The sequence below is a fragment of the Neophocaena asiaeorientalis genome, unplaced genomic scaffold, assembly GCF_003031525.2.
Source record: "Neophocaena asiaeorientalis asiaeorientalis breed wild unplaced genomic scaffold, Neophocaena_asiaeorientalis_V1.1 scaffold39, whole genome shotgun sequence".
Lineage (NCBI taxonomy): Eukaryota > Metazoa > Chordata > Mammalia > Artiodactyla > Phocoenidae > Neophocaena > Neophocaena asiaeorientalis.
Window position 1 is genome coordinate 8,442,714 of NW_020175670.1, and position 12,440 is coordinate 8,455,153.

Sequence of the window (12,440 nt, forward strand, 5' to 3'; positions counted from 1 at the left end):
TTCATGTCACAATTTACAAAAGAGCAGTTATTCAAGTAATTCTCATTCCCTTGTAACCTTACACCTCTTCTTTTCTGTATCGCCTAGGGCTTTTAGCAAATTCTGATCTAGAACGTTTAAGCCCTCCCTATTTTTCAGGCATTGTCTTAGGTGCTTATTTATTTATTTCTCGTGCTAGCCCTGTAAGGTAGTTACCATTGTTATTATTCCGTGAGATGTTACGCAAAAAAACAAACGAGCTTTTTGGTCAACCCAATATTATGCTCAACAGTTTGAGGGGCAATGAAGCTTGAGGAAATTAAATGCTTTACCAAGATTATAACAAATCTCTGGATGCAAATCCAGATGTGCCCCCCAAATTCTTTCACCTTAGCCAGCCCACACTATAGTGCATTTGTTTCATTTGATGCCTTTTACTTATCTATTACTACATAACAGATTAAAACAATCCTCACTCATTTTTCTCTTGGATCTGCAATTTGGGCGGGGCTTGGTGGGGAGGGGGTTTCTGCTCTATACACCACTGGTCTGCTGGGAGGACTCTGCTGGGGGTGGGCGGGGGTGCTACCGCTCACTTCTCTTAAGGGATCTTTTCAAGGGTGGCTGGGGTCTAAGGAACAAGTGTTTCAAAGACAGAAAATGAAGTGACCAATTTCTAAAAGCCTGGCCCAGCCATTTCTTCTGTATCCTACTGGCCAAAACCAGTTAGAGAGCCCAGATTCAAGGAAAGACGTCACAGATTCCACCTATCAAAGGGAGGAGTGCCAAAAAATTGGCGGGCCACGTGACAAAAGCCTCCCACTTTATAAGATTTACTAGTTCGGAGTGATTTCGTTAAATTGTGAAATTCCTATTTTATGAATGCAATCAACCCCCACAAGTTTGCATATACATACCTACCAACGGTAGCTTCTCAGAGGTGGGAAGGTCTGGATCTTTTTACACTTTTCCTGCATATTCCTTTTTCTTTTATTACAGTGGATTCTCTATATAGATTATTTGGGCTTCCGAAGAGAGTGACCCTGGGCTTAAGAGGGAGCTTTTATTTTCATGTCTTCCTTTCAGTGGTCTCAGCAGAGAGACTGCTTCTCATCACCTGCAGCTGGACCAGTTTCCCCGCTGGCTACTCCACTGCAGTTAGAGAGGGCTCTCTCTTAGATTTGATACATCTTGGTCTTTCCCTTTTAACAAAACTTGACCAGTTCATGCCTGACTGGGATATCAGATATGACAGTTTGATTCCAATTATTCCAATTGACCTTTGCACACAAACATCCCTCTCACAGCCAGTGTTTGCATTGATAGTTTTGGCAGCTGTGTTGGTCCTGCCTCCTAGATGGATGAGTCTAAAAAATAAAGGCAGCAGCATGTGTCCCTTACTTCCTTTGTAACTCTCCACACCAATCAGTTAGGAGTTTGGTGTATACAACGCCTATCTAACCAATGGTGCAGCTGATGCTTAGAATAAAATCTAAAGAAAATATATTCAGGGGCAAGAATCTCTCTGAATGATACTATACATAATGGATCAGATTCAGCATTATGAGGGATACCCTTTCAATTTTGTGATTTCATTTCTGAGTTAGATTCTGCAATCACTCTTGGAATAAGACAACTGACATCTAGGCTTTGCTCTCTGTTTTGAGTGTACCCCCATGGCAAAGTCTTTGAAATATTCTGGATTGGAAATGAGATTTCAAGGAAGTATTTAATTGGAAGTGGGTATTATTCCCTTTGAATTGCATCCAAAGCTGCAGTTTTTTAACCTTTCAGTAACTTAGTATCATACAAATCTTTTTCTAATTATACGACAGCCAACATACGTTAATTTGTAGAAGGAATTCTGTTTAATTACAGCAAAAAATGATGGAAACTAAGCTCTGAAGAAGTTATACAAAGGAATCTTTAAGTTAATATCATTTTCTTTTAGATTGTACACAACTCAGCACCTATGAATCCTTGTGAGCCATCTACAAGTTTTACTTTTATTTAAATCACCCGACCATGAAGAATGAGACTTAAAAGAATTTCCTGAGTTGAAAAGAACTGTCCGCTTACTTTATCAAACTCGACTGCTTTGTAGATGAGTGCCTGTTACTCTGTAGGAATTCTATCATTTGCCATCTTTGTGAGTTTGTACTTTTTAGTTGTCTATTGCAGCATATCAATGTACCCCAAAACCTAGTGGTTTAAGACAAATTATTTCTAGAGAGATAAAGTGACTTTTCCTAAAGCCCTGCTAAGCACTTATCTTACAAAAGTATTCTGATACGGATATTTGCATGTAATTTCTGCTTTTATATATAAGGTATGTAACACCCTATAGCTCACTGTCTCCTCTTTGTATTAAGATATTTCACTGGGATATAATTTGGGGTATGTCAAACTAGATGATCTGATTTAAATGATCCTGGGTAACTGAAGGCTTCCACCGTGTACAAATGCCAAAATCGAAATAAGTGAATATTCGTGCTAGGGAAGAGAAGCCCTTCTGGAGCGGAAGACTCCTGGACTCTCTTTACTGCCCCGCTTACCCTCTCTCCAGAATCGGGTGGGAAGTTAAAGGTTGACTTGTTTGACTGGAAAATGTGGGAAGAATAAACCAGGCAAGCTCCACCCACCTGCTCACCCCTCTCTCTGGGGAAGCGACCCGTCTGTCCACAGAGAGCGTGGCTGTGCTCCCCGCTCCAGACTCCTGTTCTATGGAGCAGACCCTCCGTCCCTCACCCTCCCCAGCCCCACTGCCAGTGTGGGGGCAGAAGACTGTCTCATTCCGATGTTTAGTGCTAGGAAGCACAAAAGCATCCTCTGGTGTTACCTTTGTCAGCAAAAATGGTGATAATTTGATCTCCTATCTGCAAACTCTTTGGTCTTTTTTCCCTCCGTTCAGAATTTGGGGGGATCTAGAAGGGTACCGCTTACAGAGTCACTGTCAAGCCTCAACAACTCATCATCAACACAACAGCAACTGTTATGATTAGTAACACTTGTTGAGCACTCGCTTTGTGTCAGGCTATCAGTTTACTACATTTTCATGTATTATCTCATTTAATTTAATTACGACAAAGCCAAGCCAAAGAAACCACACGATATAACTGGAACTTTCAGTAGCTTTCATAGTTGGCCACCATGAAATCCTCCCCTCCCTGCATGCACATGCCTCACCCCACATCACGAGATGGCGCCTCCTTCCCCTCCCTTTGACTCTAGGCTCACCTTAATGACTCACATAGATAGGACGCAGGGGCAGGGAAAGTGACATTTTGGGACTTCGGAGCCCAGGCCTGAAGAGGCCCAGCGGATTCCACTTCCTTTCTCTGGGGAAGCCAATCCCCTACAATGAATCCTGAATGATGAGAATAAGCTGGAGCGAGGGAGCCCTCATGGAGGAGCACAGAGGAGCCAGACACAGGAGTGAGAAATATGTAAACCAGTAAATCACTGGTTTAAGTCACTGCGTTTTGGGGCAAGTTGATACACAGCAACAGACAACTGAAACAAAATACAAACTTGCAGACGCCCTTTAAAATGGCAAATGCTGGCTTCCCTGGTGGCGCAGTGGTTGGGAGTCCGCCTGCCGATGCAGGGGACGCGGGTTCGTGCCCCGGTCCGGGAAGATCCCACGTGCTGCGGAGCGGCTGGGCCCATGAGCCATGGCCGCTGGGCCTGCGCGTCCGGAGCCTGTGCTCCGCAACGGGAGAGGCCACGGCAGTGAGAGGCCCGCATACCGCAAAAAAAAAAAAAAAAAAAAGGCAAATGCACCATTGTTATGGTGTAACAAGAATTTTTAAAGATCAGTAGATGATTTATTAAACCATAAAGCCATGATCTATTTGGACACAGAGTACCTATATGGTCCAAGTCACGCTTTCTTTTTTTGTTGTTGTTTTGTTTTTTGTGGTACGCGGGCCCCTAACTGTTGTGGCCTCTCCCGTTGTGGAGCACAGGCTCCGGACACGCAGGCTCAGCGGCCATGGCTCACGGGCCCAGCCGCTCCGCGGCATGTGGGATCCTCCCGGACCGGGGCACGAACCCGTGTCCCCTGCATCGGCAGGCAGACTCTCAACCACTGCGCCACCAGGGAAGCCCCAAGTCACGCTTTCTTAAATGTCATTCTAAATGAGCCACTTTCAAGGAACAAACGATACCATCACCTCAAGACATCAGCGCCACTCTTATTCAAAAGGATAAAAGCTCTTCGTTGAATAATCAAGGTGATCCCTCTCTATTCCCTGTAGAGATCTCGCCATCTCTTTGCCTCATATTCCATTACCGTAGAGAACAGTTTCTACACCCTGGCTCTCCACTCCTTCCTCTGGGGGGCCCTCCCAACCCCGCATCCTCGGCCCCAAGCTGGCGTACTCACCCTCATTGTCTCTTTAACGCTCTGCTCGTATTTTAGCTCAGTGCCCATCACATAATAATTTATGATTCACGTAAACTCTGTGAGAGCAGAGACCTGGCCTGTTTTGTTACTGTTGTATTCTAAGCACCAGAACAGCACCCATATGGAGTGGGTGCTTCACTCATTCACTTGTTAGTTGTTGAATAAGCGAATGAGTGAATATGCCTTCCCTCCCACCCCGGGCCAGATACTGTTGCTTGGGGTTGAACATCCGATAGCACTTCTTTCACTCTCTCCCTTGTGATGGAGGGGCTGGAAGCCTGGAGGGTCCTAGTCGTACTTGTGGCCAGGGTCCGAATGCAATCCCCTTCTGCCAGATGGACAATCTGTGTGAGATCTGGAGGGCAAGGGGAACCAGGGAGATTCTTCTGCCACCAGCTGTGGTTGACACTCGGGTTCAGCGCGTGCTTGTAGAAGCCAGCCAGCTACCCAGTCCCCAGCGGCAGCTGTGATCCTGGCAGTGGCTTCTACATTTTCCTGCCCTCTGGGTGACAGCTTTGGCAATGGGACCTAAATGCCTATTGGTGCCCCTGACTTTCACTCCTTCAACCCTTACACTGTTTTCTACAGTATCTGGAACGGCTTTTATTTTTACTACTGAGTTCTGATAGCTTCACAGACGGCATTCCCTTGAGGGCACGAAATGCCTTGTTCCTCTCCGCATATCCATACCTGCAGTGTCTGGATCACAGTGGAAACTAATAAAGATGCTAAGGATAATAATAGCAAACAATGTTTAATAAGTGTCCAGCACTGTTCTAAGTGCTTTATGTCTATTAGCTTATTTAATCTACTCAATAACCCTGTGAGGCAGGTATTACTGTCTTCTTTTAGAGATTATGAAACTGAGAACAAATAAGTTAAACAACTTGTTTAAGAAATCACTGCATTACACGGTGGACTGAGGAGTCCTCAAACCTGGCTAGTTTAGCTCTCAAGTCTGTGCTTGTATCTAGTATTCTCTCCTGCCTGAATAATGTTTGCTGAAGGACTTGAAGACTCAACCACTAAAATTTTATAATTCATTTATTATAAATGTCCTGTGTGCATTTATCATAAAAGAGCCGTTCACGATATTTTCCTTTAAGACTCTCAACCTTGAAAGATATTCCTGCAGCATCAGAAGAGTATATATATGCTTCTTGGGCTTAACTATTTTTTCTAGTGACTCATAAAAACAATGAAAAAATAAGGAGCCTGGATATTAGCATTGTAGGAAAGGTAAGAAGAACCATGGTAAAGAATATTCATAGGTTTCTTGTGAATTTCTTGACGCACATCGTTCTGCCTCTTGTCTGGGAGCACAAGCTAAAGCCAATGGCCATTGGATGCAGCAACTGTAGGGATTATCTCTTTCTTGTTACTGCGGCTTCTGCCAATTGGAGAATAAGCTTTCCCACCAAGACTCCAAAGGAATGGAGAAGAGAGTCAGGGAAGATGCAAAGACGCGTAAAGTAAAAAGTCTAAGTGGGAAAGGACTCAGCATCCAATCATTAACATTGTAGACAATCTTCAAAGATGACCAGTGCATAAATCTGTGTGTGGGGGGTTGGTGAGGGGATGGGAAACAAACAAAAGAGGCATTGGAGGTATCTTTCTCTCCACTCCAGATGTCTCCCGACACACAGAGGGATCTACTAGTAGCCGTGGACAGGGCCGGCACTTATTCCTCAGGGGACAAGTGTCTTTATCTGATGGATGCATTTGGAAGGAAAATCTGAGCACAAACAGCCCAGCCCCTTCTTTCTCTCTTGTAAGTAAACCTGTCATTCTTCTCAGCTCCTCTGTATCTTAAATTTTAGAGGGCTCAACTCTGTCCATGGGGAGGGGTCTGGACTTTGTCCACTGCTGATAGTGATGGGGAGGGTAAGTCTGTGCAGTTCTGAGGTTCAGTACTGGGAAACCCACTTGTCTCAAGTTAAAAGCCACATTCCCCAGTAAAGAGCCACAGCCCTTACCTGCAATTACAAAATCCCCCCAGTGTTGAAAACAATTTTTTCCCCCAATTCATATGGCAGCAAAACCTGAAGTGACCTCAGTCGATGGTGGCAAAGCCTGACCTTGATGGACATGACGCCACTTATAGTCCTTATTACCCCACTTAGAGCTATGTGTCCAATACAACAGCCAATAGTCACGTGAGTCTATTTAAATTTAAGTCAATTACTGTGAAGTATTAAAAATTCAAATTCTTAGTCATACTAGCCACATTTCAAAAGCTCAACAGCCATATGTAAATAGTGCTCTCACACAAAATAATGCAGATAAAGACCCTCAGCATTGCAGAAAGTTCTACAGTACAGCACTTAGTCATGTTTTCTTATAAACATATTCATATCTGGTTATCAGATATTAATAATAATAAACAGCATATGCACCATTTTCCCCCTAAATCTAAAAAAATGTGGAATTGCAAAATCGCATCTGGCCCACAGGACCACAGATAAGGAGTACTGGCCTGCTTCAGCTTTTATTAGTTATAAAGGCAATATTTGGTCTTTTTTCAGGTTTAGACTTTACCTATTATGGACTGAAGGACTGTATCCTCCCAAATTCACATGTTGAAGTCCTAACCCCCCACAGTGTGATGGTATTTTGGGGTGAAGCCTTTGGGAGATAATGGTTTAGATGAGGTCATGAGGGTAGGGTTCCATGATGGGACTACTGTCCTTAGAAGAAGAGACACAAGAGTTCTCTCTCCCCCATACGAGGATGAGGCAGGGACTGGAGTGATAAAGCCACAAGCCCACAGACGTCAAGGACTGGCGTCAAAGTAGGAAGAGGCAGAGAAAGTTTCTTCCCTAGAGCCTTCAGTGGGAGCACAGCCCTGCCAACACCTTGATTTCAGGCTCTAGACTCCAGAATCGTAAGACTATAGATTTCTGTTGTTTAAAGCCCAATCTATGGTAATTTGTTATGGCAACCCTAGGAAATTAAGACAGATTTTGGTACCAAGAAGTGGGTTGCTGCTCTAACAAATATCTAAGAATGTAGAAACAGCTCTGGAACTGGCTAGAGGCTAGAAGAGTTTTGAGGTGTGTGCTAGAAAAAGCCAAGCATGCCATGAAGGGACTGTTAAAGGAGACTCTGGTAAGAGCACAGAAATAAAAGAGGAGAGCTGGAGAGATGGCTTCTCAGAGAATACATAAACAATCATGACCAGACTATCGACGACAAAGGCCTTCTGGTGACTCTCAGAAATGAGAAACATGTTATTGGACAATGGAGAAAAAGTGACTTATAAAGTAGCAAATAACTGGCTGAACAGTGTTTTGTGGAAGGTAGAATTTAGAACCAATGAAACTGGATGTTCAGCTGAGGAGATTTCTAAGAAAGTATTGCAGGATTGGCTTGGTTTCTCCTAACTCTTTATAGTAAAATGAGAAAGAGATGAATTGAAGTAATAACTGTTAAGCAAAAAGGAACCAGAACTTGATGATCTTGAAAGTTCTCTGCCTATCCGTATTGCAAAAAACATTGTTCTGAAAAGAACAGTAAGGGTGTGGTCACACAACCATTTGGTAAAGAAATGAGTATATGTGTGAAGCATGGACCGTCCCCCCTTAACCCCCCTGCCCAGCAGAAACATGGCCAGTGTGAACTAGAGGAGACAGGTTGACAAAAAGGAAGGCTGTCAGACCTCTGAGGCCCTATAGGACTGGAAACGCAGGGCTACTGCCTGTGAACATGTGTTCTTCTTGAAGACAAAGGAAGAATGACCCCAAAGATTCAGAGGTCATCAGGGCTGCCTCCTTAGTTTCAAAGTTGGGGGAGGCATCACCTGGGCTTCAACAGGGGAGGTGGCCTCTGCCTAAAGATTTGGGGGCAGGGCCTCCTGGAGCCTGGGTGGGTGATTCCCTCCCGGCAGAGCCATAAAGATGAGACTGCCACCCCAGCACGTCCAGAAGGCAAAGCATCACATCAAAAAGGATTATTCTAGAGCCTTAAAACCTAATGGTATTTGCCTTGTCAGGTTTCAGATTTGCTTGGAACCCTTCATCCTTTTCTTCCTTCCAATTTTCCCAGTTTTCTCATTCCTTTCGGAATGGAACACTTTATCCTACGCCTGTCCCCCCATGGTATCTTGGAAGCCTATAACTTATCTAACAGCTTCACAGCTGGAGGGGAATTTCGCTTCACGATGAGTCCTATCTGGAGTCTCACCCACATATTATTTAGTTGAGACTTTGGGCTTCAGACTTGAGAGTTGATACTACAACAAGACAAGGCTTTTGCAGTTGTTGGGATGCAATAAGTGTATTTGGCATGCCAGGAGGACATGAATTTTGAGGGAGGGTCAGGGGCAGAATGTTATGGATTGAGTGTTTGCCCCCCCCGCCCCAGTTCATATGTTGAAGCCCTAACTCCCAATGTGATCATATTTGGAGGTGGGGCCTTTGGGAGGTAATCAGGTTTTGGTGAGATGATGAAAGTCGAGTCCCCAATATGAGATGTGTCCTTATAAGGAAAGGAGCCTTGGGTAAGAAATGAAGCACAGAAGAGGAATACTATTTAACAGGCCCCTCCAATTTCAGTCACAGGGAGAGAACTGTACAGGCTCCTCTCCTCTGCATATTCACGGACAATTCAATTCAGGCTAATCACAGTGGAGAAATTTATATGTGCTTTAGAACCACTGTTCCAAGGAGGTATAAGTGCCATTCTGGCAGAGAGACAGTGGTTAAATGACTGGAAAAATTCCAAGGATTAATAAAGATGCCACAGATGGGACTGCTACGTTGGTGGGAGGTGGGACTAGATGAAGTCCAAGGTCCGTCCACGCAAGAGAACGGGGGACAGTTACTCCTCTCCCACACTGGTTCTTCTCGAGTGTCTATCACACAGTGGGGACAGGTCTGATGCAGATATGCTTTTGAATAGGAATGTGTCCTTCAGAGTTCAGAAAATCCTGCCATTTCCTTGAATGCTCCTATGGCTACCTTTTCATGGTGGTAAAGTGGGTCAGGGCAGCTATGGTTCCTTCCTGCTACTCAGCTTCTTGTGGCTGTCAGGCTTCAAGAGGAAGGCCAGCATTTTTGACTACAGCCAGCTGATTTTCTTGACCATATAGGTGTAAGACATTTACAGAAATCAGGCATGGACCTAAGTACCAAGAGAGATGTTTTGAGGCCCCTACAGGCTCCAGCTTGTTTCATTCTGCTAGATGAGTTCAGGCAACTAGCTTAACCTGGTGCCTCAGTTTTCTCCTCTGTAAAATAGGGAGAACACGCTCTGGTCTACCATCCCCACAGGGTTTGAGAACGAAAACCGAACTACTGACTGAGCTAACTTATGTTCTAAAAACATGTATTATCCTAATTACTGAAAGGGAAATTTCATACAAGCTTTGTAAAGCAATCTAAGGGAGATCCTTTCTGGATTCTTAAAAGTACTGCTATGAGTTCAACACAGAGAAGCTTTTATTTAGAACATAAACTGCATTCCCGCTTGTAAAGAAAAGCATGAGATAAAATTCTTTGTCTTAATTTGACAGCGGAGAGGCTCTTGAGTATTGGCCAACAATCTAATACGGGATCGCACCAAAACACAACCATTTGCTTCCTGAGTCATATCCATAAAGATCTGGTGGTAAAGTGCCGTCTCTGACAGAGCATTTACGGAGATCGCAAAGCTTCATGTTCAGGCTCTTAAAAAAAATACCTATCTCTGTCTTTTCTATTTAATATACCCTTGGCTCTCCATTTGGGATAAAAGTTGAAGTCCTGCTCCTATTGCAATTTCTCAGGTAAGAGTCACATTTCTGGGCTTTTAAGATCAATGTTCAAGCTGCCCAGCTCAGTGACCAGAAGGCATGATTCACCCCCTCTCTTGTCTGCTGTCCTAATGTTAATACACGCTGAAGCTTCTACTGTATTTCAAGAAATGGGAAAACTTATAGAATCACATGTACTGGCTTAAGAAAAATGACATTAATCTTGAATATTAATTCAATATTAAGCTAACTTGATATAAATCCATTATCACTGATTTTTATCCTAGAAATTACAAATGTAAAGAAAAATAAACTACTAATGATATTAGCAGACTTTTCACTGTATTTCAAAACAACTTGTTTAAAGAAAAGTGTTACTTAACTGGTTTTACATCAGCACACTTAACACTTCTTATGAGGTTTTTTTTTTTAAGCTCAGGAAAATTAAATTCTCTCAAATACTGCTGTTTTATCAATATTTTTAAAAACAACACCGAAAACTTAAGTTGCAAACTTCCTTAGGTCCTTCAACATGCTGCACAGCCCCACAGTTTTCTTTATCCAGATTTAAGTAAAAAATCCTGTAAGACATAGTTCAGATGAAAGGAATTTTAAAGAATGTACTGCAGCTTTCAAAAAGCCTCCTTAATTACTAAGTGCTGTGAAACCAAGTTGTAAATTGATAAGAGGACAGTCATACCCTCCCTCAAAAGTGTACAGCCCTTCTAATACTAATCACTGTGGGTTATCTATTTGATTCTTTTCCCAGTCCCTTTGTCATAAGGTGAACTGTACCTGAAATTTCTGCTACCGTTTTATGAAACAGTAATTTTTTTAGAAAGCTATTTTTTTATAGGTCCTCTGAATGCTTTTTACAGGCAACCAGAACCTTGGGTTTTGCAATGATGATTCTATCCATATGACTGTTAACTTTCTTTTTTTCCTTTACTTCTTTGTCAGAACCAAGGCTTGTTAGAGTGTAGCAAGTTTCCCATCTCACACGCCTATCTCAGTCTCCTATAAACTCATCTTAGGGCCAAACACTTATTTTTCTGGGAAAGAGCAACTCTTACAGTTTTATCCAAGCCAAGTCAAATGCATCCTACTTTTTCTTCACTTACTGGGAATGAAAGTTAACGTTCAGGACTGTGAATTGATAGGCAGTGATGAGAGAAAACTGACTACCCGGAGCTCAGCCGCTGTGATTTGTGAATGCAATAAATCAACAAGTTTTCATTTAGCAGCTACCAGGGCCCCAGCCTTTAGCTGGAACACGACTGAGAAGGCCAAGTTCTAGACCGGGGCGATCTAGCCCAAGACCCAACTGTAGAGATGAACTCATCCTGAACGCTTCACCTGGAAACCAGCGTCAGCCTGCTTCGGGACCGCACAGCGCGTTTCCCCTCGATCTCTGCGGATCTTGGGTTCACAAGAGTCTCCTTAGCTCCCCAAGACAAAGGGTCCCACTAGCACACCGGCAAGAGGCAAGCCTCGCGGAACCCCATGCTCTCACTTCGCCTCGGCCTGAACAAGTGGCAGAGGAGGGAGCCCCCATTCAGGAATCTGCCGCGGAGCCGACAGAGCAAGAGGACGTATTATTTGCGTTTCACGATAACCTCGGAGAAGAAACCGCTAAAGGAAAGAAAAACGGGGTGGGGAGTGGCAGGATGAAGCTTCCAGAAGCGTCTGTTAATACCTCGGACATTTCTTAGACCAAGGGAAAAGAACCCAGGGGGCGAGAAATAGGTGTCCCAGGGGAAGTCAGCAGGCAGAAGGAATGAGCGAGGGAAGAAGAAAAGTGATTCAAATTAAAGTCCCAAGCGCTCAGGACAGCCTCGGTATTAGCTAGAGAAAGGGAACGCCGGGGACGCACGGCGCGCCCGGCTGTGCCATGCCACTCTCTCTGGCTCCGCCGCGTAGACGGATAGAAGGACAGACGGACAAGCGCAAGCAAAGGACTTACCTTCAGGGTTGGCGCTGATGAAGACCCGGACGCTGCGGCCGGCTGGCATCAGGTGAGAAGGCAGGGCGGTGAGGTTCCCAGAGAAAGCCGCCCGCCGGAGCGCAGAGTCCCGGGGACAGGGCAGCTTGGTGCCCGCGCCGGCCGGCCACATTGCCTTCAGGGAGGAAGAGCCGCCGACTCCTGCTTCTCGGGTTCCTGCCCGCGGCTCCGCGGAACGGCTAGGTCGATCCCCGCAGGCGGCGCGGCTCAGAGCCGCTCCGAGCCCGAGGCGACGCGGGCGAGCTCACTGGCACACACCAAAGGCCGGCGGAGAGCGGCCATACGGGCCCTCGGGCCCCTCTCACCGCCGCCTCTGCCCC

General features: G+C 44.7%; 1 protein-coding gene across 1 annotated transcript in view; it reads right to left on the bottom strand.

Moving 5' to 3' along the window:
* The window catches only part of NWD2 (NACHT and WD repeat domain containing 2), a 191,843-nt gene extending 179,611 nt beyond the window's left edge, over positions 1-12,232 (bottom strand). The window contains exon 1 of the mRNA XM_024731726.1: positions 12,082-12,232. Coding sequence (XP_024587494.1) covers positions 12,082-12,232 — 151 coding nt within the window. The remainder of the gene's footprint in view (positions 1-12,081) is intronic.
* Positions 12,233-12,440: the final 208 nt, after the last annotated feature.